Genomic DNA, 25,492 nt, shown 5'->3' on the forward strand with positions numbered 1-25,492 from the left:
CTGCTAAAGCTGTATAAGGCTCTGGTCAGGCCATATTTGGAATATTGTGAGCAGTTTTATATCCTTTTTCAAAGGAAGGATGTGCTGACCTTGGAGGGGACCCGAGAACATTTATAAGAATGATCCTGGGATAAAGAGTTTGTCATATGAGAAGTGATTGATGACCCTGGTCTGTACTTTATGGCATTTAGAAGAGTGAGAGGTGGGGCTCTGATTGAAACCTATAGAATACTGAGAACCCTGAACAGAGTGGACATAGAGAAAATGCTTGCACCAGTGGGAGAAACTAGGAGCTGAAAGTACAGGCTCGGAGTGAAGGGACAACCATTTGAACTGAGATGAGGAGGAATTTCTTCTGCTAGAAGGTAATCCATGGAACTCATTGCCACAGAAATCTATGGAGGCCAAGTCATTGAGTATATTTAAGACAGAGATAAGTAGGTTTTTGATTGGTTAGGGAATCAAAAATGACATGGAGAAAGCAGGAGAACAGGATTGAGAAACATATCAATGACAATCAAATGTTGGGTTGAATGGCCTAATTCTGGACCTATACCTTATGGTGTTAGGGACTTGTGTCTTGACATTAATGGACACGTGCTGGCAGGAAGAAACATCTGTTGCTTATTGCAGAATTCCCAGCCTTTGAACTGTAATTTATTTCTCAGTTTTTATAAGGTCCACCCAGTCTGTAGCACATAACTTTCGTACTATTGCCAGAATGCTGCCTGGGCCTTTAGCCTTTCCAGCATGAGAGCACTCAGCTGTCTTTTTTCAACCACATGAAATTAATCGAATTGACTGAAGACTGTGCTACTGAGGATGTGAAGAGAGGGATGTTCAGGTGGGGCTGAAGCTGAGGAGGAAGAGTCAAAAGTTTCTCCCCATCCCCAGTGTACTCTATGCTACTTTCTCCCCACCCCCACCCTCCTCTAACTTATCTCTCCACGCTTCAGCCTCACTGCTTTTATTCCTGATGAAGGGCTTTTGCCCGAAACGTCGATTTCACTGCTCGTTGGATGCTGCCTGAACTGCTGTGCTCTTCCAGCACCACTAATCCAGAATCTGGTTTCCAGCATCTGCAGTCATTGTTTTTAGCTTGAGGAAGAGTCAAGGTTGGCGGCTGGTAGTTAGGGTTGAGGCTGCAGTTAGGAATATAAGCAGATTCGTATGGCATTGAAGTGTATTATACTTGACTTCCACTCTAACAATCTCAGAATAATCACCTGTTACCTTCCCTACAACAGGAGATGCTCGATTTAAACATGTCATCATTTTAAAGATTTGTACTGGGTCACCCCTCAGACTTCATATTTGAAGGGGAAAGACTCAGTCTATCAATCTTTTGTTCTGTAAAAAAAACCCTCAACGAATGACAGAGGAAGTGAGGATCAGAGACTCTTGCATAGGCTGAATGCTTTGAACTCAAGACTCTTGAGTTCTATAAAAAGTCCACTGCACTCAAAATGTTAACTCGGTTTTCTTTCCACAGATCTGCTGAGTTTCTCCAGAAATGTCTGTTTTATTTGATTTCCATATACAGCATTCCGTGTTCTTTGTTTCATTTTAGTAAACAGATGGGCTGTGCCAATTTGCAAGACCACTAAGATTCGCGCTTCTGCTTCGTGTTTTTGATGAGTTGACAAATATAGTCAAAGACAACCTGATGGAACAACCTCAGTATCTACCTGGGCGGGGCTTAACACAACTTAAACGTACCCATGACTTATTGCAGCTACTTCAAACTTTGTAACTGTGAGTGCTCCAGTGAATTGCCAATTTACTGGTGCGATGGATCCTGAAATATTACAAACATTATTGAAAAATAGCAAAGCCACAATCATCGGGAACACTATGCTGGTTCTAATCCTTTACGGATTGCAAATTCTCCTGGACAAACATATCCCGTGTCCATGTACTGGGCATGAACAAAACTTCAACTTTGCCTGGCTATTTTTCTGTGTACCTTCAGCGATATTGTTGTTGATTAGATTATTGCTGCAACTTGGTTCACATCAATGGCATTGTAATGAAGATTGCAGGACATGTTGGAAATTTATTCTAATTTACAGCAAATTGGTCTTTCAACTTTTTCTCCCGTCAATGATATGGATCTTCGTGTTGCTTTTGGACGGTGATTACTACGCCTGTTCCGTGATCATGGAAAATGGAACAGTGTCGGGTCAGACATGCGCCCATTTCAGCTGCCAGCAGCCGCTGCACCAGGAATGTGACCATTCGCGGGTGAGAAATGCCTTTAGATGTTGTAAAGAGTAATTTAGTGGAAAATATACAACGGTAACTTCCATTTCGAGCAAAACATCTTGACTCATTTTGCAGTTGGCGATTTGGGTGGACGAGGAACTGAAAGCAGTTCCAACACTGCTGACCCGCCAGGGAAGATTGTGATCACTCTATTGTAATCCTGGTGTAGGGAGACACAGAGGTATCCTGAAAGACATCAGATGTCTAAAAAACTTCCCCGTTAATTGTGGGGAGGATTTGAGGAAGAACGCTTCATTACAAAGCTGGAATTGCAATCCAAGGAAGGTACATAAGAACATAGAGTAGGGGTAGGCCATTCAACCCCTCTCGTCCTCCCCACCATTCAAAAAGGTCAAGGCTGATCTACCCAGACCTCAACTCCTGCTTTGTGCCAGTTCTGTACTCTTCAAATTGCCCATCTTTCAAAACTCTGCCCAGCTCCTCTTTTAATATCGACAGCATGGTGCTGGAAAAGCACAGCAGGCCAGGAAGCATCCCAGGAGCAGGAAAATCGATGTTTCGGACAAAAGTCCTTTATTAGAAATGAGGCTGCAACCTGGGCGTGGAAGGGATAACTGGGAGGGAGATGGGGCTGGGGGAAGGTAGCTGAGAGTCCAATAGGTGGATGGAGATGGGGGGTAATGGTGATAGGTTGCAGGAGAGGGTGGAGCAGATAGGTGGGAAGGAAGATGGACAAGTAGGACAGGTCATGAGGGCATTGCTGAGCTGGAAGTTTGGTACTGGGGTAAAGTGGGGAGAGGGGAAATGACGGAACTGGTGAAGTCCACGTTGATGTGCTGGGGTTGGAGCGTCCAGAGGCGGAGGATGAGGCATTCTTCCACCAGGTGTTGGGTGGTAAGGGAGTGGTGATGGAGGAGACCCAGGACCTGTATGTTTTGGTAGAGTGGGAGGGGAAGTTGAAGTGCTCAGCCACGTGGCAGTGGGGTTGGTTGATGCGGGTGTCTCAGAGATGTCTTAGAGATATATTTCCCTCCCCATCACTCTCTACTTTCTGTAAAGACCATTCCCTCTGTGACTGCCTTGTGAGATCCACGCCTCCCCCCCCCAACAACCCAGCCTCCCCTCCCAGTACCTTCTGCTGCCACCACAGGAATTGCAAAACCTGTGCTCAACTTCCCCCTCACCTCCGTCCAAGGCTCTGACCTATCATCATTACCTCTACCTCCATCCACCTATTGCACTCACAAGCTGCCTTTATCCCAGCTCCACCCCCCTCCCATTTATCTCTCCACACTGAAAGCTCTCAGCCTCATTCCTGATGAAATGCCCTAAGTGCCGATTTTCCTGCTCCTTGGCTGTTGTCTGACCTGCTGTGCTTTTCCAGTACCACAATCTCAATTCCCATCTCCAGCATCTGCCATCGTGACTTTCGCCTAGTTCTTCTTTTAACATTGTGCAGTGATCTCACCTCCACACCTTTCTGGGTAAACAATTCTAGATGATCATTGCACTCTAGCAGGATTTTCCTTCTGTCGCAGATTTGAATGAATGTCTGCTTAATCTGCAACTATATCCTCAAATTCGTGACTCCCCAATTAGTGAAAACATTTCAACATTTACCTTGTCGGGCCCCCTCAGAATCTTCGAGGAAAAAGTGAGGTCTGCAGATGCGGGAGTTCAGAGCTGAAAATGTGTTGCTGGAAAAGCGCAGCAGGTCAGGCAGCATCCAAGGAACAGGAAATTCAACGTTTCGAGCATAAGTCCTTCATCAGGAAGGGCTTTCCTGATGAAGGGCTTATGCCTGAAACGTCGAATTTCCTGTTCCTTGGATGCTGCCTGACCTGCTGCGCTTTTCCAGCAACACATTTTCAGCCCCTAAGAATCTTGTGTATTTCAGTAAGATTGCCCAACATTTCTTCCAAATTCCAATGGACCTGTTTAACCATTTATAATAAGTCAACACCACTAGGAATCAACTTTGCAAATCTCTTTTGAACTACTTCCAGGGCCAATGTACTTTATAAAATAGGTGGTTAAAACAATGGGTGTGACCTCACCAACACCCTGTATAGTTTTTGCTTACTCACCTGTGGGATGTGGGCACTGCTGGCTGAGGCCACCATTTATTGCCCATCCCTAGTTGCCCCCTTGAGAAGGTGGTGGTGAGTTTCCCTCTTGTACCACTGCAGTCCACCTGTTGTGGATTGACCTGTAATGCCCTGAAGGAGGGAATTCCAGCATTTTGACCCAGTGATATATATTTCCAAGTCAGGGTGGTGAGTGGCTTGGATGGGAACTTGAAGGTAGTGGTGTTCCCATGTAACTGCTGCTTTTGTTCTTCTAGATGGACGTGGCCGTGGGTTTGGAAGGTGCTGACTGAGGAACTTTAGTGAATTTATGCAGTGTATCTTGTAGGTAGTACACACTGCTGCTACAGAGCATCATTGTTGAAGGAGTGGACTGTGTAACAAGAGTTTCCTAATTTTAAATGCCATTCCCCTTTCTCCCTAACATTTCCGTTTGGGCCTCTTTGCTAATCTTTTGTGTTTTGTGCACAAGTAAACCCGATCCTTTTGCATTGCATTTTTTAAAGGAACTCTCTCTGTAATCACTGGTCTTTTGATTCTTCCTACCAAAGTAATTTCATAAACCAAGTTTTTGTGCACTGTCCTATACTCATCCTATATTCACCTGTAGTCTCTGTATGACCTCGTCATGTCTTACCTTCCCACCTATTTTTCGGTTGTCAAAAGAAAATTGCACACTACATTCTACCCTGGATTGTAGGAGGAAACCCACACAGACATGGGGAGAATGTACAAACTCCACACAGACAGTCACCTGAGACAGGTATTGAACCTGGGTGTCTAGCACTGTGAAGCAGTAGGGCTAACCACTGTACCACCGTGCCACCTGGGCTGTCTAGCAAGACTCATACATCATTAGGAGATACAGCTCTCATTGCTGACATCATACTAGCACTGGAAGGCATCTCCCACAGCCCTCATTCATATGGGAGGCAGAGTTTCATTTTGGTTTTGCAGAATCACAATGTGGCTCACTTACCCAAGTGAGTAGTTACATATATTTACATGCAGGACCTTGTCCTTTTCCAACAGAAAGAGCATGTTGTCCCATTGCACCATTTTCAAGTGAACAAAAATTTGAAGGGAGTAGCCATTCCTTGATGCGTTCTCCATGACAATACCTTAACCAATCAGTTTTCACTTGGCTGTTTTCAATTTTAATAACATTCTGGAAGTTAATTGGCCCCTGGTGCATTCTCCCTTGCAATAATCCCACTCAACATTGTCAGCCATCAGTACTCTGATCCAGCGCTGTATAAATTGTTACTTCTTTTGAAACTTGGCCTCTTGCAAGGGGTGAAAATTGAAATTTATCAAGAAGGTTTGATCTCTGGGAACAACATAGAAGATAAATTGATAAAATGAGAGACAAAACAAAAAGAGTTGAGAAGAATTTGGTGAATACCCAGTACTATCAGATAGGGGACAGTCAGACAGGTTGGTATGTGCAGAGACAGCACTACATGATAGGACAAATACAGTGAAAGCAAAACTATTTGCTTGGAATTTAAAGAGAGACTTGGTGATCCAGATGTTTCGATAGAATCCTTCATTGCAGGAAAAGTAGTCTTGAAAGTGTATTTGAAACCTTTTAGCCATATACTCTTAGGCAAATAAGTTGACAGAAAAGGGCATAATGAATGTGAAAGCAATGGAATAGTTCTGGTGAATGGATGTTGTTGAAACATCTTTTCTTTTCCACCCATGCCTGAACAGTATGTTGGCAGTATTTGCATTTTCGTATTCCTCGTCGTCCTGCTTATCACCCACTGTCTTAGTTACTGCCTTTGCTGTAACACTGAGAATTATTATTACAAGTACCAATGTGATACCATGTGTAAAGAACAACAAGAAGAATTGATAATGGAGGCAGTGGAAAGAACAGCAGATGAAAAGGCGAAGAGGCTGTTTAATAAAATGCAAAATAAATTACGTTCTTTGCTTGTTTCTGCATCAGAGGAGCATCTACTTCGAGATGATACAAATGATGAAGAGGTAAATGCAATGCAATGTTAATTTACTAACTTGTGAAATGATCATGACGTACAGTAAACATAGAATAAATATGTTGAATGCAGTTTAAATCAACGAGCAGGAGTGTTTTGAAATATTTTCTAGCTTGTACCCCCAGCACTTCCTGGCAGTGAGTAAGCAAAAATTATTGCTATTCTTTAATTTTTCCAAATGTTAATTATAATCGTCAGAAGATCATGAGCTGCAAAAGTGGAATATTTCACCTGTGCTTCTGGCATGAGTGAAAAGACTCAAGCAGAAACATCAGCTATTGAATAACAGTCCATCAAAGGGGCTGTTTCCATGCTGTACAACTCTATGACTCTAAATAGGCCAGTCCAGACATACACACCAATAATAGGTGCAGAGCAAAACTGACAAGTGGTGATCTGCTGCTTTCTCAAAACCATGAAATGCGATCACGTGAGTTTATGCCATTCTTGTAAATTGGTGAGATATTGGGGAAATACAGACAAAATGAAAATATTTGATTTTTGATGTCAAGATAAGAAGTCAGATCACACCTGTTTTAACAGTAAGTTCTGATTCTCACTGGTAAGCAGTGATGACCCTGTATCCATTACTCTCTAATCTACCTCCAGTCTGTGTAGTTTGCAATTCTCTCAGGTACCAAAGAGAGACTAGCTAGTGGCAATCCCAATTTGAAAGTTAGAGCAGTTACCTGGTCGTTGAAGCTGATTGGTGTTTCTTGCTAGACCTTCCTGTTGTCCATCATTTCTCAGTCCCTGATGTCACATTCCATTGGCGGTGATTGCCTTTACACTTTGTTTATAGAAATTGGAGTGACATTGGCAGGTAATTTGTCTTGCAGCAGCATCACAGGCAATATCTGGCTAACTTAGAATACACTTCAGCAACTCATGACTGAACTCTGGGACTCACTGATACCTTGCATTGCAATGCTTCTGCTAAACCATTTTGCATCTGCCATCTGAGCAGAATGGCCCTCAAGTACATTATCTTGCTTTCTTAGTACTTATTGACTTAATGTTTCCTGGATATTGGCAGCCTTTCTTCTTGCCTTAACTTTAAATACAGACAAGAAGACAGCCAGCTTGTTAATGTTTGCCAGCACTGGACTAATAAAATTTGCTCTATAGTACTTGTTACATCAATGCAACACTGACATAATGCACTAGTAATGTGCAGGGCAAACACTTGCATATGCTTTAACCAAATGATTATGGTTCAAGGTCTAAGAGGAGTAGTCCTATGTAATATGTAACAATGCCACAATCAGTCAGGAGCACCGTCCAATCTCATTCTGGTGGTTAGCCCCAGTAAATTGTGTTCTTGATTCGATCAGGGTTCAGGGATCAGTGTATTTGTAGTCTGGGGATTAGATTATGGCCAGTCTTGCAGGTACAAACGGTCCAGGGATTACAGGGAAGTCAGTTGTGAAGATGCAGAGACATCAGTCAGGGAAATAAGCTGTAATCAGTTATATCTGTCCTGATACATCAGTTGGAGGCATACGGTCAGTCCTGGGGAATTCGCCACTCAAGGTTAGGGAAGGTGAATAATGACATTGAGGTGATTACAGCCATGCTGAAAGGGAATAGTGATTGTGACTCGGGTAACTCTAAATGCAAAGTTGGGATCTGATACATTGGAGTAGCAAACGGTACTGTGGAGTTGTATGTGGTTTTGCACATCCCCTCTGCTCTGGCCTCAGTGGTAGGGCAGTGGGCTATAATAGTGGGTATGTCCAGGTGATGGGACAGGGATGAAAGTGACAAAGTAGGAATATTGTTAGTTAAATAAAAGGTTTTGATGGAACATTTGCAGCCTAAACATTGATGGTGTTGATGGAGATAGCTATACAAAACAGAAATTGAAGATGGTGGTGGATTCTTAAAATGACACTTGGACTCTTAATTCTATAAGACATCAAAGCAGAACTAGAACATTCAGTCCATTGAGCCTGCTCTGCCACTCAATGAAATCATGGCAGTTTTGATAATCCTCAACTCCAACTTCTTGTATTTTCTGCATAACACCCGAGTCTCTCACTGGGTGACTCCTGATTTTGAGATTATCCCTTCTGGTCCGAGATTCTCCAACGAGGACAACAACCTTTCTGCACCTTCAAGTCGCTTCGGAACTTTTATATTTCAGTAAGGGTGCCTCTCAATCTTCTAAATTCTAACAAGTAGAGAGCCAATCCACTCAATCTTCCCTCACAATCAGTCCCTTCATATCCAGCATCAGCCAAGTGAACCTTCTCTGGACTGCCTCCAATGCAAGTATATTTTTGCTTAGATAAGGAGCCTAAAACTGTTTGGACTAGCCCATTTACAGTCTGACTAACACCTTATGTGGATTCAGCAAAACGGCCCATGTTTTTTCTCCATTTCCTTTGAAATAAATTTGAACATTCCATTTACTTTCCCTGTTAGCTGCTAAGTTTTGATGCTAGTTTTTTATAATCCTTGGATGAGAACTTCCAAATCCTTGTGTTCAATAATGCTTTACAGTCTTTTTCAATTTAATCATGTCCAGCTCTGTGGTACTTCTGCCATAATTCATGACCTCACGTGTTTCCACATTAAATTCCACCTGCCAACTTTTTGCCCATTCAATTGACCTGTCTTTTTCCCTAGGCAAACTCTTTGTGTTTCCCTCACTGTGTGCCTCCCCTGCTATTTTTGAGTCATCTACAAACTTGTCTGTAGTACATTCACTTGCCTCACCACAGTCATCAATATATATTGTAAATCATTATGGCCTAGCTCTTATCCCAGTAACACACCACTTGTGTAGGCTATCATCCTAAAAACGCAAACCCACCCCTCTTATCCCAGTCTTCTGTTCTCACTCAATTAACCAATGCTAATACATTTGAACTCTTTCCTTATCAAGTAGCATAATGTGTGGCATCTGGCGAAACAACTTCTGAAATTCTAAAGTTATCACACCCACTGTTTCCCCTTTGTCAATCCTGCCTGCTAGCTCCCCAAAGAATTATACTACATTTGTCAAGTATGGTTTCCTTTCACAAAGCCAAGCTAACCCTAATTGAAAGTTTTCTGCATTTCTAAATACTTTGTTATTGTATCCTTTATAAAATACCCTATGACTCTGCAAAGACTCTGTAATTTTTCCCCGTAACTGACATTAAGCTAACTGAGCTACTGACCACCCCCCGCCCTTTATAAATACAGGAGTTACATTGACTTTTTTCTAATCTCTGACCTGTTGCAGAATGTCAGGATCCTTGGAAGAATCCATCCACCATGTCTAAGGCTACTTCATTATTAGAAGCAAGTGAGGACTACAGCTGTTGGAGATCAGAGTTGAGAGTGTGATGCTGGAAAAGCACAGCAGGCCAGGCAGCATCTGAGGAGCAGGAGAAATAATGTTTTGAGCATAAGCTCTTCCTGATGAAGTTGGTTCTCCTGCTCCTCGGATGCTGCCTGGCCTGCTGTGCTTTTCCAGCACCACATTCTTGACTACTTTCTTCATTATCTTGGATGTATCTCATCAGGGGACTTTCCGGTTTTAGCCCCATTAAGTTCCCTAGCACGTTTTTATGATTGATAGTTATTGTATTTATTTCCTCTCCTCCTTTTGCCGTTTGAATAGGGACAGCTCTCAGGAGAGCGGTCCGGAATGTGTTTCATTTATCATCGATTCTCAGTTGCACCATAATGATGAGAAATGGCTGCCGGCACTCTCTCAGTGGGTGGAGTCAATTTGTTTTGGGTTGTCTGAGAAGGCAGGTGACATTTCTGGCTGCTGTGAGGCCCTTCAAGGGGAGTTACATTTAATAGGCATCCATGTAATCGATGTCACACATCTGCTATTAAACTATGCTGTTCATAATGTTCAAGGATTTGCCAATGATCTATTTAAGAAACACTAGCCACAAGCAATCTGGCCACGTCATTGATCACGATAAATGTATCTTCCTCATAACTGTGAAACATAATTTATCAAAGCCAACCATAAAATTGTCACATGTATTCCCTCAATCTAAAGCATATTCTACCAATCCGGTAGTAGTAAAACTAGATGGGAAGTGCCCACTAACTCCTTAACACCGCTAAGGGCTGCATCCCTTTCACTTGCAAATATAGTCATTTGCTTGAAGCACTTGCCATTTGAGTGCTATCTAAGCTGCTAATACTTGCTGTATATATGACATTGAGTTGGCATGATGCTGTGCAGTGACATGTCCGTCTCCTTAACTGTTCCGTGCTCTCCAATGTGACAAACTGCCCTGCTTTTCCAACTGCACTAAAAAGCAATGCAAACCACAGAAGCTGGCAGCCTCCAAACAGGAGTGAAGTGAGTGAGCACTAAGAAATGAAGGTGAAAGTCATGAGATGCATGCTTATGTTCATGTAATATGTGTGATGTTGTGTGTGAAGTGACAGAAGCGGGCAAGTTGTAGGTGTTCCTGACCTCCAAAGTGAAATCCTGAAGGACTGAAGTGATGTCAGAGTTGGACCAAGAGCAGGCATGTTGCTGTAGTGAGGCTGCTGGTTTGCAGCTTGCATGAATGAAAGGTTAAGGGAGATAGTGTCCATTGAGTCTGCAGAGATGATGTTCTGAAGTTGCAATTCAATGATGCCTGATATTTAAGGAGAAAATTGGAACTTTGTCCCTTAACTTGAGATTCTTATTTGACTCATTCTCACCTATTTTTGCAATATTTCCCTTCAGCCCAATTGCTATCTTATCCCATTAAACTGGACTATCCCCAAGTTAAACATCCCTGGCTCTAACATTGTGGGAGAAAGAAGTTAATTGATGTAACATCTGAGCATAGTCTGGCCTAGGGCACTCACCTGAGACGTACGTACAGTGAGCAGGCTGTTGTGTGCAATGATAATTGAGCCGGGGATCCAGGTTCAAAACCCACCTGGTCTGGAGGTGTTGAATAACATTTTTAAGCAAGTTGACATGAGGTCCCATCTGCACAAAAAGCTATCAGTTTTGATAACAGTTTCAGAACAGTTATGAACAGGTTGATAAAAATTTCTAATTTAAACAACAACTACAGTGAGGTCAGCTGAGAGGAGTGGCCTCCAACAATCATAACCATCTCCTTTTGCTATATGGATGACTTCAATCAACAGAGACTATTTCTTCATTCATTTCCATTTGCTTGAAATTAGCTTGAGGCTAAACTCAGTCACATATGATGTGAGAGAGGCAAAAAAGCTGCAGATGCTGCCATCCAAAGTAGACCAGCAGGAGGTTGGAAGAACATAGCAACCCAGCCAGCATCAGGAGGTGGAGAAATCAATGTTTTGGGTGTAACCCTTCCTGAAGCTGGAAATCACAAACACTTCCTGAAAAAGGGTTACACCCAAAACGTTGACTCCTCCACCTCCTGCTGCTGCCTGGCTTGCTGTATTTTTCCAGCCACCTACTTATCCACATACAATGTGAAAGGCAGACATTGTCATCTTCCACCCCGAAATTGGCTCTGTGTTGCAGGTTGGAGCAAGGTTGCAATACTTTCAAAAACTAAGCTGCCAACTTCACAAAATATTTAATTTGTGAAGAATCTTAGATTATGTAGACGAGAACATTAAAGCTTTTGATTTGTTCTTCCAACAGAGTTTATGCCTTGAAATTGATGATAATTTACAAGAGACAACAGGATGTTGAGGTTGACAATGGGGAATGGCAATCTTAGTCAAAACTAAGGTGAGTGCCCTGGTTTGTTGAAAATTTTATTTGAATTTATAATTTCATTAACTCGCATAGAGCTGAATTGTATCACAACCTAAAATCCAACGATAAATGTTCCCCTTCTGTATTTTCAAAATAGGAAGGCACAATTTCATAGTTGACACCTAAGCCATTAGTTCTGCCACTAAAAAATGCAACATTATGGAAAATTTAACACCACTAATGTGGTGCAATCTTGGTTCAGAATAAAAATTATCAACGAGTAAACATTAAACAAAAACAGAAATTGCTGGAAAATATCAACAGGTCTGGCAAGATCTAAAGAGAGAAAGCTGAGTTAACATTTCAGGTCTGATTACAACTCTAAAAAGCATCTCAATTTCCATGTGGGGACCCTACAGAGTTCAATGTTGAGTTAAATAACTTAAGTGTCTGAGCACCTTCTTCCCCATGCCTTTTAACCCAACCTGCTGTTATCAATCGGGCTGCTGCCATAACTAGCCCCATTGTCAGCAACTAATAGTGCCCATTAGCAGCTATTCATTCTCCCAGGCTTCTCAACCGTTGTTCTCTCTCCAAGCTTCATCGCCATCTATTGTTCACTCATCCTCCACCCCCTCAGCCCACGCCTGCCCTCCCATCTTCAGCATATATACTAACCATTTAATATCTACAATCAGTTCTTGAGATGGGTCACTTCTTCAGAAACACTAACTCTGCTTTCTCTCAACAGATGCTGCCAGAAATGCTGAGTTTTTCCAACAATTTTTGTTTATGTTTGTGATTTACGGCATCTGTGGTTCTTTTGGGTGTTTTTTTATTAGTGAACAAAGAATGTTTTGAGAAGAGAGTTGATCAGTTAAAGTTGTGATACTTGTGGATACCAGTAATGGTTGATATATTAACTCCAACTGCAAGAAGTTTGGAACACCAAAATAAATTCCATTGCAATTGTAGGTGTTATTAGTTAGATCACCTGCAATACTGTGTGTAATTTTTGTCAAATTCAGAACATTGACTAAATCTGTCTTCTTTCAGCAATCAACTTGTGAGCCATGGAATTCCTGCAGTGTGGAGACAGTCCAAGGAGCATCCAGTTCAGATCCACCACTCCCACCCTATAACCCTGCATTTCCCTATGGCTAGCACACCTAACCTAAATTAGCCTGAACACTATAGGCAATTTAGCATGGCCGGTCCATCTAACTTGCACATCTTTAAACTGTGGAATGAAACCAGAGCTCCCAGCAGAACACACGCACAGAACATACAAACTCACACAGAGAGTCAGCCAAGGCTGGAATCAAACCAGCATTTCAGTATTGTGAGGCAGCAGTGCTGACCACTGAGCCACCAAGCTGCCCATCGATATATTGCTAATATAATATAATACAAACCTACTGAGGCTATGAAAACTTCTTATAAACACTGGGAAAACCTCGATTGGAGTTGTATGTTCAATTATAGTGATCCTTGTTTATTAACGTTGTCAAGAACCTTGAAGTAGGTGCAGGAGATATTTCCTGGAATGAAACCAGGTATAAATGCATTCAGTTGCATAGAAGGAGTTGAGAAGGTGGGATTGTTCTTGCAGTAGGGAAAGTAAAGGGAAGAATTAATGCAATATTCAAAATCATAAGTATTATTGACAGGAGTGACAGTAGTGTTTCTGTCAGTAATCAGAGAAAATACATTTGCATTTATTGACAAAAGAAAGAGAAACAACTTGAGGAAAGTCTTCTTTTATATAACTTATACTTGTGAGCTGGAATGCAAAACTTGAAAGGCTGGTGGAAGAAGATTTAATTGGAACTTCCTAAATGGAAATTGGACAGTTACTTAAAGGAAGTTAACCAAGAGGCATGACAAAAGTTTGGGGTTATTCGGACAACTCCAGAAAAAGTACAGGTGTGGACATTCAGGCAAATGATTGAACTCTGCTATATCATTTTATCATATATTTGCTTCTACAAAGTGCATCTTTAAATCTGCACTATTCCAGTAAAGTTGCTTTCAGTGCAGGTATTGAGGCCAAAAAGGAAAGTAGGACTTGAGTTACAAGGAAAGATTGGATAAGTTGGGTTTATTTTTCACAGAGCAGTGAAGGTTGAGAGGGGACCTGATAGCGGCATATTGAAATAATGAGTGGCATTGATAGGGTGAAACAATCCTTCACTACCACCCTCTGTCTTCTACCTTTGAGCCAGTTCTGTAACCAAATGGCTAGTTCTCCCTGTATTCCATGAGATCTAACCTTGCTAACCAGTCACTCTTAGGGAACCTTGTCAAACGCCTTACTGAAGTCCAAATAGATCACATCCACTGCTTTGCCCTCATCAATCCTCTTTGCTACTTCTTCAAAAAACTCAATCAAGTTCAGGAGACATGATTTCCCATGCACAAAGCCATGTTGACTATCCCCTAATCAGTCCTTGCCTTTCCAAATACATGCACATCCTGTCCCTCAGGGTTTCCTCTAACACCTTGCTCATCACTGATGTCAGGCTTACCTGTCCTTACCACCTTTCTTAAATAGTTAGCCAACCTCCAGTCTTCTGTCACCTCACCTGTGACTATTGTTAAAACAAATATCTCAGCAAGGGGCTAGTGGAGTGCCACAAGGATCGGTGCTAGATCCACTACTCTTCATCATTTATATAAATGATTTGGATGTAAATGTAAGAGGTAGAGTTAGTAAGTTTGCAGATGACACCAAAATTGGAGGTGTAGTGGACAATGAAGATGGGTCAATGGGCTAAGAAGTGGCAGATGGAGTTTAATTTAGATAAATGTGAGGTGCTGAATTTTGGGAGAGCAAACCTTAGCAGGACTCATACATTTAATGATAATGTCCAAAGCAGTGTTGCTGAACAAAGAGATCTTGGAGTACAGATTCATAGTTCCTTGAAAGTAGAGTCTCAGGTAGCTAGGATAGTGAAGAAGGCGTTTCATATGCTTTCTTTTATTAATCAGAGTATTGAGTACAGGAGTTAAGCTGGACAGGACATTGGTTAGGCCACTTTTGGAATATTGCGTGCAATTCTGGTCCCCTTCTTATTGGAACAATATTGTGAAACTTGAAAGGGTTCAGAAAAGATTTACAAGGATGGAGGATATGAGCTATAGGGAGAGGTTGAATAGGCTGGGGCTGTTTTCCCTGGAGCGTCAAATGCTGAGGGGTGACCTTATAGAGCTTTATAAAATCATGAGGGGTATGGATATGGTAAATAGACAAAATATTTTCCCAGGTATGGGGGAGTCCAGAACAAGAGCGCAAAGGTTTAGGGTGAGTGGGGAAAGATATAAAAGAGACCTAAGGGTCAACTTTTTCACACAGAATGTGGTACATGTATGGAATGAGCTGCCAGAGGAAGTGATGGAGTCTGGTGCAATTGCAACATTTAAAAAGCATCTGGATGTGTATATGAATAGGAATGGCTTTGAGAGATTTGGTCTGGGTGGTGGCAGATTGGACTAGATTAGGTTGGGATATCTGGTCGGCATGAACGAGTTGGACTGAAGGGTCTGGTTCGGTGCTGTACATCTCTATGACTCTATGAATACAAAGTCATCTTATTCCGTTAGTAGGTGCATCAAGGGCATTGACTTATGGCAAGATGCAGAAGGCCAAGCGAAGAATTAAGGAAGTTGTTTTCACTCAGAGAGTGGAGCACACTGCTTGGAAGGATGGTTGAGTCAGAAATTCTGATAATGTTTATGCATTTTAATATTGTGTTGACATTGTCTTCACTGCTTATCCTCCAAGAGCTGAAAAATTAGTTTACCGTCAGTATTTTGTTTTGAAATGTCATCACTTGAATTATAAATGCCACTTTTCTTTTCACAGGTCTAGCTGACTCAGCTGAGTATGTCGAATACTTTCCACGTTTGCATCAGAGTTTCAACATCCACTGGATTATTTTCTTTGTAGTAAATGCGTACTGGCGTCATTTATCGAGAGCATTTCCTTCAATCAAACATCTATTCTATTATAGAAAATATAGCTTTTGAATAACTAATCTGCACAAATATTGATAATTTAACCCAAATCATGATTATATACTATTGCAGAATTTGTTGGGGTGTGTGTCAGGAGACTGGGGCCAGTGTCATGATCGATTGTGGGGAGGTTTGATCAATAATGGTTAAGGGCTTAATGGCAGCAGTGTTTGGAGCTTGAGGGAAGACAGTTAACTCAATTATGGAGTAGATGTCATTGTATTTGGATCATTGAGCAATGGTCTCTGTAAAATAAGGGGCAATTACAGATAGAAGACTGGGACCTGGTAGTGAATGGAGGGGACTGGAAGCTCTGGGAGGAGCTTCACAGGAAGTCTGTCTATTACATTGGGAGGGATACATGGATGTGGATGAAATAGGGGATTGAGAGCAATCATCTGAGGAGGAAGATGAGCTTTAAAATCAGGCCATTCACCAGGCGGGTTGTCCAAAACAGCATGACAGAACAATGTGTCACAGAGCCCAAGAGGCCAGAGACATTGATACTTGCTTTCAGGCTGAATGAATAGGCTTTAGATTTCACATAATCGTTTCAAAATCTGCCGCTTATCTGGAAAGCAGCCATTGCTTAGTGCAAATTGTATTCTTCCTTGTTATTTTTGTAATTCTTGAATATGTGTGTTGCTGAATAAATGCTTTATTCTTGATGTGATTGTATGCATGATAGCTTCAGGTGACCCTCCTTGATGTATCTGCACATAAACTGGCGTTCATGATCTTTTCTGAAATAGCAACATTGAGACAGTGCACTAACATCATTAAGTAACTCCAAAGACATTCATGAGGATATGACATCTGACTGATCTGTCGTGAGATCACTCACAATAGATTCCAGATTGACAGGAATCCCGAGGGACTTTCTTTTGGCCATGCCATTATCGTTCATATTTAACAGTACATGTAGACTATGAGGTAGTCTGGAAATGCATGAACATTCTCTCCGACAGGACAAACATTATGTGAGGTACCACCTTGCATATCTTCTGTTACCAATTACTTGTCTATGAGGGATAGTGGATAGATAAGTTGCCCATTGTACATATCGCAGCGTGAATATCAGAGTGCTCCCTTGAAATGTTATGCAGAGTTTTCCCTATAGAGATGTGTGGAATCATCAATGAATTGGCACTCCCACCAGTAAGTTATCTGTAGGCGTGGAATGTTAGACTGTCTGCAGTCCAAGAATCAGTAGCTTGTGAGAGATGAGCACTACTTGGCTATTATTACCAGTTTTGTCCTGGGCATGTTGGAGGAAGCTGCTGATCTCTCACATGAGTGTGTGTTGACAAGACCTTAGGTGAAAATTATACCACTGCAGACATTGAAACAGTGCAACTTAAAATATATTTACAAAAATGTTATGTCATTTATATAGATGAAATTACCCATGTGCTCTCAGTACACTTCCTTCTTCTTCATATCACTCAGTATAAATGAAGGTCCAATATCTGCAGCTAGGGTGGAGAGACCCTGCTCGGTGGATGGTCTTGTTGACTTGGAAGTGTTTGCGTAGTTTTCTGCAAACACCTTTGGGTTGCTGACAGTCTACTGCCTAGATGCAGGCTCACCTTCCTCAGCTTGTATTGCTGCAGGCTTTGGGGATCCCAGGCAGTCGGAGGTCACGAGGCACTTACCTCCAGAGTGTCAAGAGAAGAACCTTCTTGAGTGCCTGTGTTAGCATCATCCTCACTGAGAGAATGGGAAGCATCCAGTCCCCTGAATGGAGGGGCAGCTAGAATGACAGAAAGATCCTCATTCCTCTCTTGTCTTGTCACTGACGATGAGCACCAATGGTTAAAGGGTCCGAAGGCAGGTACGTGTGTACATCCAGCAGACAGTGAGTGCTGTGGGCTTGGACCTTCAAGGCAATAGCACTTTACCCATGGAGGCAGCCAGGCACCATTTTATTTGGAACTTTGATTTTTGATCTGGTTTATTGTAGTCACATGCATCTAAGTACAGTGAAAAGCTTAATTTTGCAAGCAGTACAGGCAGATCATAGCAAACGAGGACTTACAGACAATAGAGTGTTTAGAAAGATCAAGGCACACAAGGTTACAACTGCACGGGAGGGTGCACAGAGCAAGATCAACATTATTTGCAGTTAGAGAGAGACTAATAATAGCCAGGAAGATGTTGTTCTTGAATCTATGGTGTGTGAGTTCAAGCGTTGGTATCTTCTGCCTAATGGAAGAGGTAGTGGGAGTGCATTACCAGGATGGGAGGAGTCTTTGATGATATTGGCAGCCTTTTTGTGGCAATATGAAGTATCAATGGAGTCCATGGATGGAAAGCTGGCTTCTCTGATGGCCTGGACTGTGCACACAACCAACTGTAGTTTCTTATGGTCCTGAGTAGAGCACTTGCCATGCCATGTTACACACCTGATCAAATGTTTTCTATGGTGATTTGTAAAAGTTGATAAGGGTTCTTATGGACATGCTGAATTTCCTAAGTCTCCTGAGAAAGAAGAAGGTCTTCTTCATTCAATCCAATTTGCTGAGAGTTTCTGGCAAAGCTACTTGATGCTACTGTACCTATCATTGCAACAGGGAATGTCGTCTGCCTGGGTCTGAGCATGTACCTTGTCTCTGGCAGCACTCAGGGTCAGACCGCTGGGACATTCCTCCTCAGTTGAGACATAATGACTTTCCCATCAGGCTCAAAATGTGTTGCTGGAAAGGTGCAGCAGGTCAGGCAGCATCCAAGGAGCAGGAGAATTGATGTTTCGGGCATGAGCCCTTCTTCAGGAATGAGGAGAGTGTGCCAAGCAGGCTAAGATAAAAGGGAGGGAGGAGGGACTTGGGGTAAGGGCGTTGGAAATGTGATAGGTAGAAGGAGGTTAAGGTGAGGGTGATAGGCCAGAGTGGGGGTGGAAGTGGAGAGGTCAGGAAGAAGATTGCAGGTTAGGAAGGTGGTGCTGAGTTCGAGGGTTGGGACTGAGACAAGATGGGGGGAGGGGAGATGAGGAAACTGAGAAATCTGAGTTCATCCCTTGTGGTTGGAGGGTTCCTAGGCGGAAGATGAGGTGCTCTTCCTCCAGCCGTCATGATGCTATGGTCTGGCGATGGAGGAGTCCAAGGACCTGCATGTCCTTGGTGGAGTGGGAGGGGGAGTTGAAGTGTTGAGCCACGGGGTGGTTGGGTTGGTTGGTCCAGATGTCCCAGAGGTGTTCTCTGAAATGTTCCACAAGTCGGTGGCCTGTCTCCTCAATATAGAAGCCACACCGGCTGCAGCGGATGCAGTAAATGATGTGTGTGGAGGTGCAGGTGAATTTGTGGCGGATATGGAAGGATCCCTTGGGGCCTTGGGGGGAAGTAAGGGGGGAGGTTTGGGCGCAAGTTTTGCATTTCTTGCGGTTGCAGGGGAAGGTGCCGGGAGTGAAGGTTGGGTTGGTGAGGGGTGTGGACCTGACAAGGGAGTTACAGAGGGAGTGGTCTTTTCGGAACGCTAATAGGGGAGGGGAGGGAAATATATCCCTGGTGGTGGGGTCTGTTTGGAGGTGGCGGAAATAACAATGGATGATGTGATGTATATGGAGGTTGGTGGGGTGGTAGGTGAGGGACGACGGATGATGTGATGTATATGGAGGTTGATCCCAATGGATCCTTCCATATCCACCCCCAAAGGGATCCTTCCATATCCGCCACAAATTCACCTGCACCTCCACACACATCATTTACTGCATCCACTGCACCCGATGTGGCCTCCTCTATATTGGGGGGACAGGCCACCTACTTGCGGAATGTTTCAGCGAACATCTCTGGGACACCCGGACCAACCAACCCAACCACCCCGTGGCTCAACACTTCAACTCCCCCTCCCACTCCACCAAGGACATGCAGGTCCTTGGACTCCTCCATTCTCTAGTCAACTAGAGAAAGAAATTAATAGCCAACCACATTGCTGCAACCTAGAATCAAAAACAGGTCAGGAAGGGGAATGACAGGTTTTCTTCTTTGTTGCAAATTATTGCATCAGATGCTTCATTTTTAAAAACAAAAGCTGGGCAGTTTTAATCAGTTTAATTATTGATTTTAAATTCTGCGGCTGCTCTAGTTGGATTTGAACTCATGCCTCCAGATCATTGTTCTGCTGCATGAGTTGCCTGGCATCCAAAACAGCTAAGCCGTCATAGTTGCATGTCGGTGAAACTGTGCCCAAACAGGTTTAGCTCAGAAGAATGTGGGGAATGTTGAATACTCCATCATATCATTAAACAAAGAAAAATGAAACACTTAAGCCTAAGATATTAATCTGAATCTTTATCCTACAAATCATTGTATTCATAATTATGGGGTGTCAGGTATGCTGTGATTGTGGTTAAAATCACCAAGGAAGACAGGTCTGATTGCCATAACTGTGGAGGAATCTACTTGATATTTTCCACAGAAGATGCCATTGCAAGGATTGTCCCCCCTCAGTGTCTAAAATTCTCAATCCAGGATCACAGTTTGGACTGTTCCCACCCACCAACGCCATTGACATGATCTTCACTGTCTGCCATTTTGAAAATGAATGTATGGAACAATATCAATGACGTACATAGACTTTTTATTTCACTCTCACTATGTTTCAACTTATTAACTGCAAAGACTCATGAAGAAGATTCCTCAAATTTGACTTCCTTCAGAAATATATATCCATCTTCCATCTACTCCATGATGATGTGGAGGTGTTGGTGTTGCACTGTGTGGACAAAGTTAAAAGTCAAAGAACACCAGGTTATAGTCCAACTGGTTTATAAGGAGCTTGTACTTCCAAATAAACCTGTTGGACTATAACCTGGTGTCGTGTGATTTTAAACTTACCACATGCTGAACGCACTTACTGTCTTTTTGTTTAATCATTATTACCAGTTATAAGACCTTAGAAAATAGAGATATTACAAGTCCAGCATTGTAGAAATAAAAAAAAAGTTCAGAACAACTTCCAACACAGACCAGCCTCGAGTCCACATTAGACTTTGGCCCCTGATTGCACCTTTGAGTTTCATGAAGTTGGAACACAGCTTTGGAATTACCTCAAGGCCAGGAGACCACACTGAGGTCATGCCAGGCCAAGAGAAAGCCAGATACTGCCAGACAGCTGCCAAGCCTAGCCAGGAGTCCATTACGCCATGCCAGGAAACTGCAATGATTAGAGACAAAAAAAGATGCTGGAATCCAAAAGTAGACAGGCAGGAGGCTGGAAGAACACATCCAGCTGGGCAGCAACTGGAAGTGGGGAAGATGGGTGACACCTGATACATTGACTTCTACACCTCCTGATGTTGCCTGGCTTGCTGTGTTCTTCCAGCCTCTTGCTTGTCTACCAGCAGGCAGCTACAACAGGCCGAGAAGACCCCTCATCTGTCTGTACTGAAGCCGGGAGTTGCTGGAGGCCGGGAGTTGGTGGAGGCCAGGAGGGAAGAAGTAATAAAGAACACAAAGAGAAGAAAAAAAGAATGGGAGGAGTGGGCAAATGCTGGCTGAAATGTTCTTCTCCACCGCTGGAAGTTCTCTTCTCCGTAGTGCATGCTTATTATTGCATTCAACCTTCAGTAACCTATTCACAGGTATAGGGAATCTACACATCAATGGGAATCTTTTCAAAACACAAACTGCCTTCAGTCTAAAATCAAAACCACTCCAGCTCCAGCCATTGGACTTCAGTATGAAAGCAGAGAAAATATTTTCCAAAAGTACCTTTACAAATCTTCAATTTCATCACTATTGTCTGGTCCATCATAACTTTTGTCTGGCTGACTTAGTTTCATGGTCCAAGGATCCCTCAAAAATCATTAACGAATTACATTTACCTGCTGTTATAGGATTCCATTCACAAATATGGGTTAGTGTTATTTTATATGTTCTGTTTCTGACGTCCATTAATAATGATAGAAGTAGCATGGTGGTTACAATGACCCTGTCAAAATCACAACACTGGCTTTGGTGAGGTCCTGCTTTCTCAATGCATAATATTTGTTTGAATCAAACCATCCTGACTTGGAGCTAGGTGGCTATTCCTCCACTGTCACTGGGTCAAATTTTTGGAAGTCCCTTCCTTCTGGCATTGAGGTCTCCTTTGCACAATAAAGACTGAATTGGTTCAAGATTGCAGAAAACCACCACTTTCTCCAGGGCAATTAGGGTTGGGGCAACTGGTATTCCTGATGAAGTACTTTTGCCCGCAACATTGATTTTACTGTTCCTCGGATGCTGCCTGAACCGCTGTGCTCTTCCAGCACCACTAATCCAGAATCTGGTTTCCAGCATCTGCAGTCATTGTTTTTACCTAACTGATATCACTGTGCCATTCCAGGAAGTATGGTTGCTATTTAGAGAATACAAGATTTCCAGGAACATCAACCAGATATTAAGCAGCTAATCTGTTTAATTTAACATGGCCTGTTGTGGAAACAATGGTGATTTTGCATGTGGGAGAGAGATAATCCATTTGAATATAGGAAATGGTGCAGTGAGATCTATTGCATCCACTTCAGGGATTTTGGAATATATGTTGATCAGGGCTTGAAGAAGGAAGTAGGCACTGGAAGAGTGAAGCTTTTACCAGCTGTTTTTGGCTCTACTCTGAAACAGACAGCTTGCTAAGGCTAGGGAGAGTGCACTGTCACGCATGTACTTGATATTGTTTAGGTTAATTGCAACTGTGGGTTTCCTGAAAACTAGAAATACACTGGGAACTTTGTAATCTATTGAAATATGATGCACACTGCTTTGAAATAGAATGCGTTTCTAAACTCGAACTTACTATGAAGTTTCTGGCCTTTAGTTCTATTACCATCGTTGTTTTCTCCTGTGCTCAAACTGCAGCCAAGGCCTGTTAAATATTTTTCAGTTCGAAATGTATTCTTTAATGACACAAGAGACAGGAACACAGTGGATCCTGTGGTCTGTCAAGATTGTTCAGTTTGTGAGTAATATCTTGGACAACAACTCCACTTTGCTGCATACAAAAACAGAAGTTGCTGGAAAAGCTCATCAGAGTTGGTAGCATCTGTGAAGAAAAAGCAAAGTTAACATTTCGGGTCCGGTTAATTTTGATTTCACTGCCAGACCTGCTGAGCTTTTTCACCAACTTCTGGTTTTGTTTCTGACGTACAGCATCCAAAGTTCTTTTGGTTTCCATGTCCCTGCATGCTCCCCATACCCTTGATTTTTTGAGTGTCCTAAAATGAGTCCATCCTAGTCTAAAGCCTTTTCAAGCATTAAGCATCCACGGGATTTAGAATTCCAAAGATGTGCAATTATTTATATAAATGAATGTAATTTTGTCCAGTAGACCAGACCATTATCCCAAGGCTCATTCCCAGATTTTACATTTACTAACCAAGAGGCAATTGTTTTTGCCAAATGCCCTTGTATGTCGAAATGAGATGATCTCTCATTCTTCTAAACAGCAGAAATATAGGCCTAAAGGGTGTGGCATCAAGTACAGAAAGCAAAAAATAAATACGGTCACAGTTATGGCTTGTGCCAAACACAAGACCAAGCTTTTCACATCTACTACTAGACATAAGCTGTGGTCTCTTTGACTGGAATGGTAGCATGGCCCAATTTTAAGAGTATTCCATTAGACATGTGCATTTCAAGGTTTGGATGAGTTGAGAGATGAGTTACTCAGCATAGAATCCCCAGCCTCTGACCTGCAGCTGTAGCCACATTAGTTGTGTGGGCGGAGTTTAGGTCAATTCTTGGTCAATGCATTATATTATAGCTAACATTTCACGTTCCTCTTCAACTAGAATGTCTGTGTTGCTATTCGCTTTCTTGCAAATAGTTACTCATTTAGAACCTGCCAACATCTTCTGCATTCTCGCATATATTACTTATCTTTCAAATGCTAGCCGTGGAAAGCCTTAATTTGACAACAACTACAGCGCTGCGTTCAGTTTTTTGCTTTGTTCGTATGATAGCTGTTCGATTTCAAAGGGTCTCACTGTAGATTCAACAGAAAGATAGTTGAGCTTCAATGTTTAAGTGGTACAAGCATGCTATACAAACTTCAATAACATTCTTTCGATGCTTAAAAATTGTGTAGTTTTTTTTGTGATACAAAGGATGCATGCACGAAATAGGACAGAGAAAAAGGCATTAGAAATGTACTAGACATAGGCACTTGATGCGCCAGACCAAAAGACATTATTTCCTGAATTGAGCAAACCCGAAATAGTTAGGCGCAATGTTTGCCCTGCAACTGGTACGTCCCACGAATGAAATCCGGAAGTTTTTTTTTCTCTCAGCAGTTTGGTTGAAACCCACGATGAACCAATGGCTATACTTACACTGTAACGGTAGCTTAAGTGTGAAGCCAAACCACTTGTAAGTCCATGCTGCTTACGTTGTAAGCACACTCGGCTAAATCACTCAGACCTCAAGAGGATTTCATATAGCAAGGTTCTACAACTCACAATAGATTAATAAACCACACAAAAAAGGGAAGGAAATATTTCGGACCTTTTACATGCTCGGGACTTGTAGAAGTGCCATGTTGCGCATTCTGCAAAGTGGAGCAGACAACGTTGCTCACTGAAGCACTCAGCAAATCTTGATGCTGAATGCCATTCTCTGGCTCTCATTGTCTCTGATTATGTGATAGCACCATTTCATTACAGTTTGCAAGTACATTTGCAAGGGACATACTGCAACCAGCTCATGTAAGGTTTATAAACTTATCAAATTAAATCATCCTGACTTGGGTAAAATCATCATGACTCCATCTTAAAACAACAATATATTGAAACTCTCACCCTCGTAGGACTTTGGGTTACCTTTACCCGTAGTTGCAGCAAAAATTGCGGGATAAATGTTCACCATTAATTTGTCTGGGGCAACTCAGGATAGACAAAAACCAATAGCTTTCTTGCCCTCTCTATCTCGGCCTCTCCCTCCCTCAGTGTAGAGGCCTTTAGCCTACTCCAAGGTTGCTTACACATGGCTCGTTCAATTAACCTTGAAAGGAACAGGTGGAAGTCAACCACAAGACCAGATGGGTGGAGGATTAAAATCACCTATTGAGTTTTGCCTGCTCAACATTGTAGTCAGTTGAGCCAATCAAACGCCCATAATCCCCAGAACAAATATCAAACAGAATGAGTAAAGGTGAGGGGTCAAATTGATGCCACCAAAGCGCAATACCTCCCAAGCATCAAATGAACATGGATGACCTGATGGGACCTGGATGGGAGGGTGGGGGATGGAATTTCCGCTGTTCCTGTTATTTTCCTGAAATTGCCAACAGAGCGATAGACTGTCATTCCTGGAGGGACGATTGTGAGTGGTAAGTGTGACCAAAGAGGGAATAGAACAATGCAAGCTTTTGTAAATTGACCGTTAACTCTTGCAGCTCTGAGATGCAAAATGCGGTTGGGTCCTTTCTCAAGGGGCGATGAAGGGACGGGCAATAAACGCTGGTCCAACCAGCGACGTCCACGTCTGTCTCGTGAAAACCAAAGTTAGTTCCCCAATGCTGACCCA

At 42.5% G+C, this 25,492-nt stretch overlaps 1 protein-coding gene across 1 annotated transcript; it reads left to right on the plus strand.

Moving 5' to 3' along the window:
* Positions 1-1,703: 1,703 nt before the first annotated feature.
* Positions 1,704-25,474, plus strand: LOC132832556 (calcium homeostasis modulator protein 5-like). The gene is made up of 4 exons (XM_060850647.1): positions 1,704-2,244; positions 6,030-6,308; positions 24,615-24,672; positions 25,362-25,474. The coding sequence occupies exons 1-4, from the start codon at positions 1,792-1,794 to the stop codon at positions 25,472-25,474; spliced, it is 903 nt and encodes a 300-aa protein (XP_060706630.1). The 5' UTR covers positions 1,704-1,791.
* Positions 25,475-25,492: the final 18 nt, after the last annotated feature.

Source organism: Hemiscyllium ocellatum, chromosome 35 (assembly GCF_020745735.1).
Source record: "Hemiscyllium ocellatum isolate sHemOce1 chromosome 35, sHemOce1.pat.X.cur, whole genome shotgun sequence".
NCBI lineage: Eukaryota > Metazoa > Chordata > Chondrichthyes > Orectolobiformes > Hemiscylliidae > Hemiscyllium > Hemiscyllium ocellatum.

Bases quoted from the DNA above. Each gene is read 5' to 3' on its own strand.
- LOC132832556 (XM_060850647.1), top strand. From the start codon at position 1,792: ATGGATCCTGAAATATTACAAACATTATTGAAAAATAGCAAAGCCACA. The intron at 6,309-24,614 runs GTAAATGCAATG...ATTATGTGATAG, and splicing joins ATGATACAAATGATGAAGAG to CACCATTTCATTACAGTTTG. The intron at 24,673-25,361 runs GTAAGGTTTATA...TAACTCTTGCAG, and splicing joins ACATACTGCAACCAGCTCAT to CTCTGAGATGCAAAATGCGG.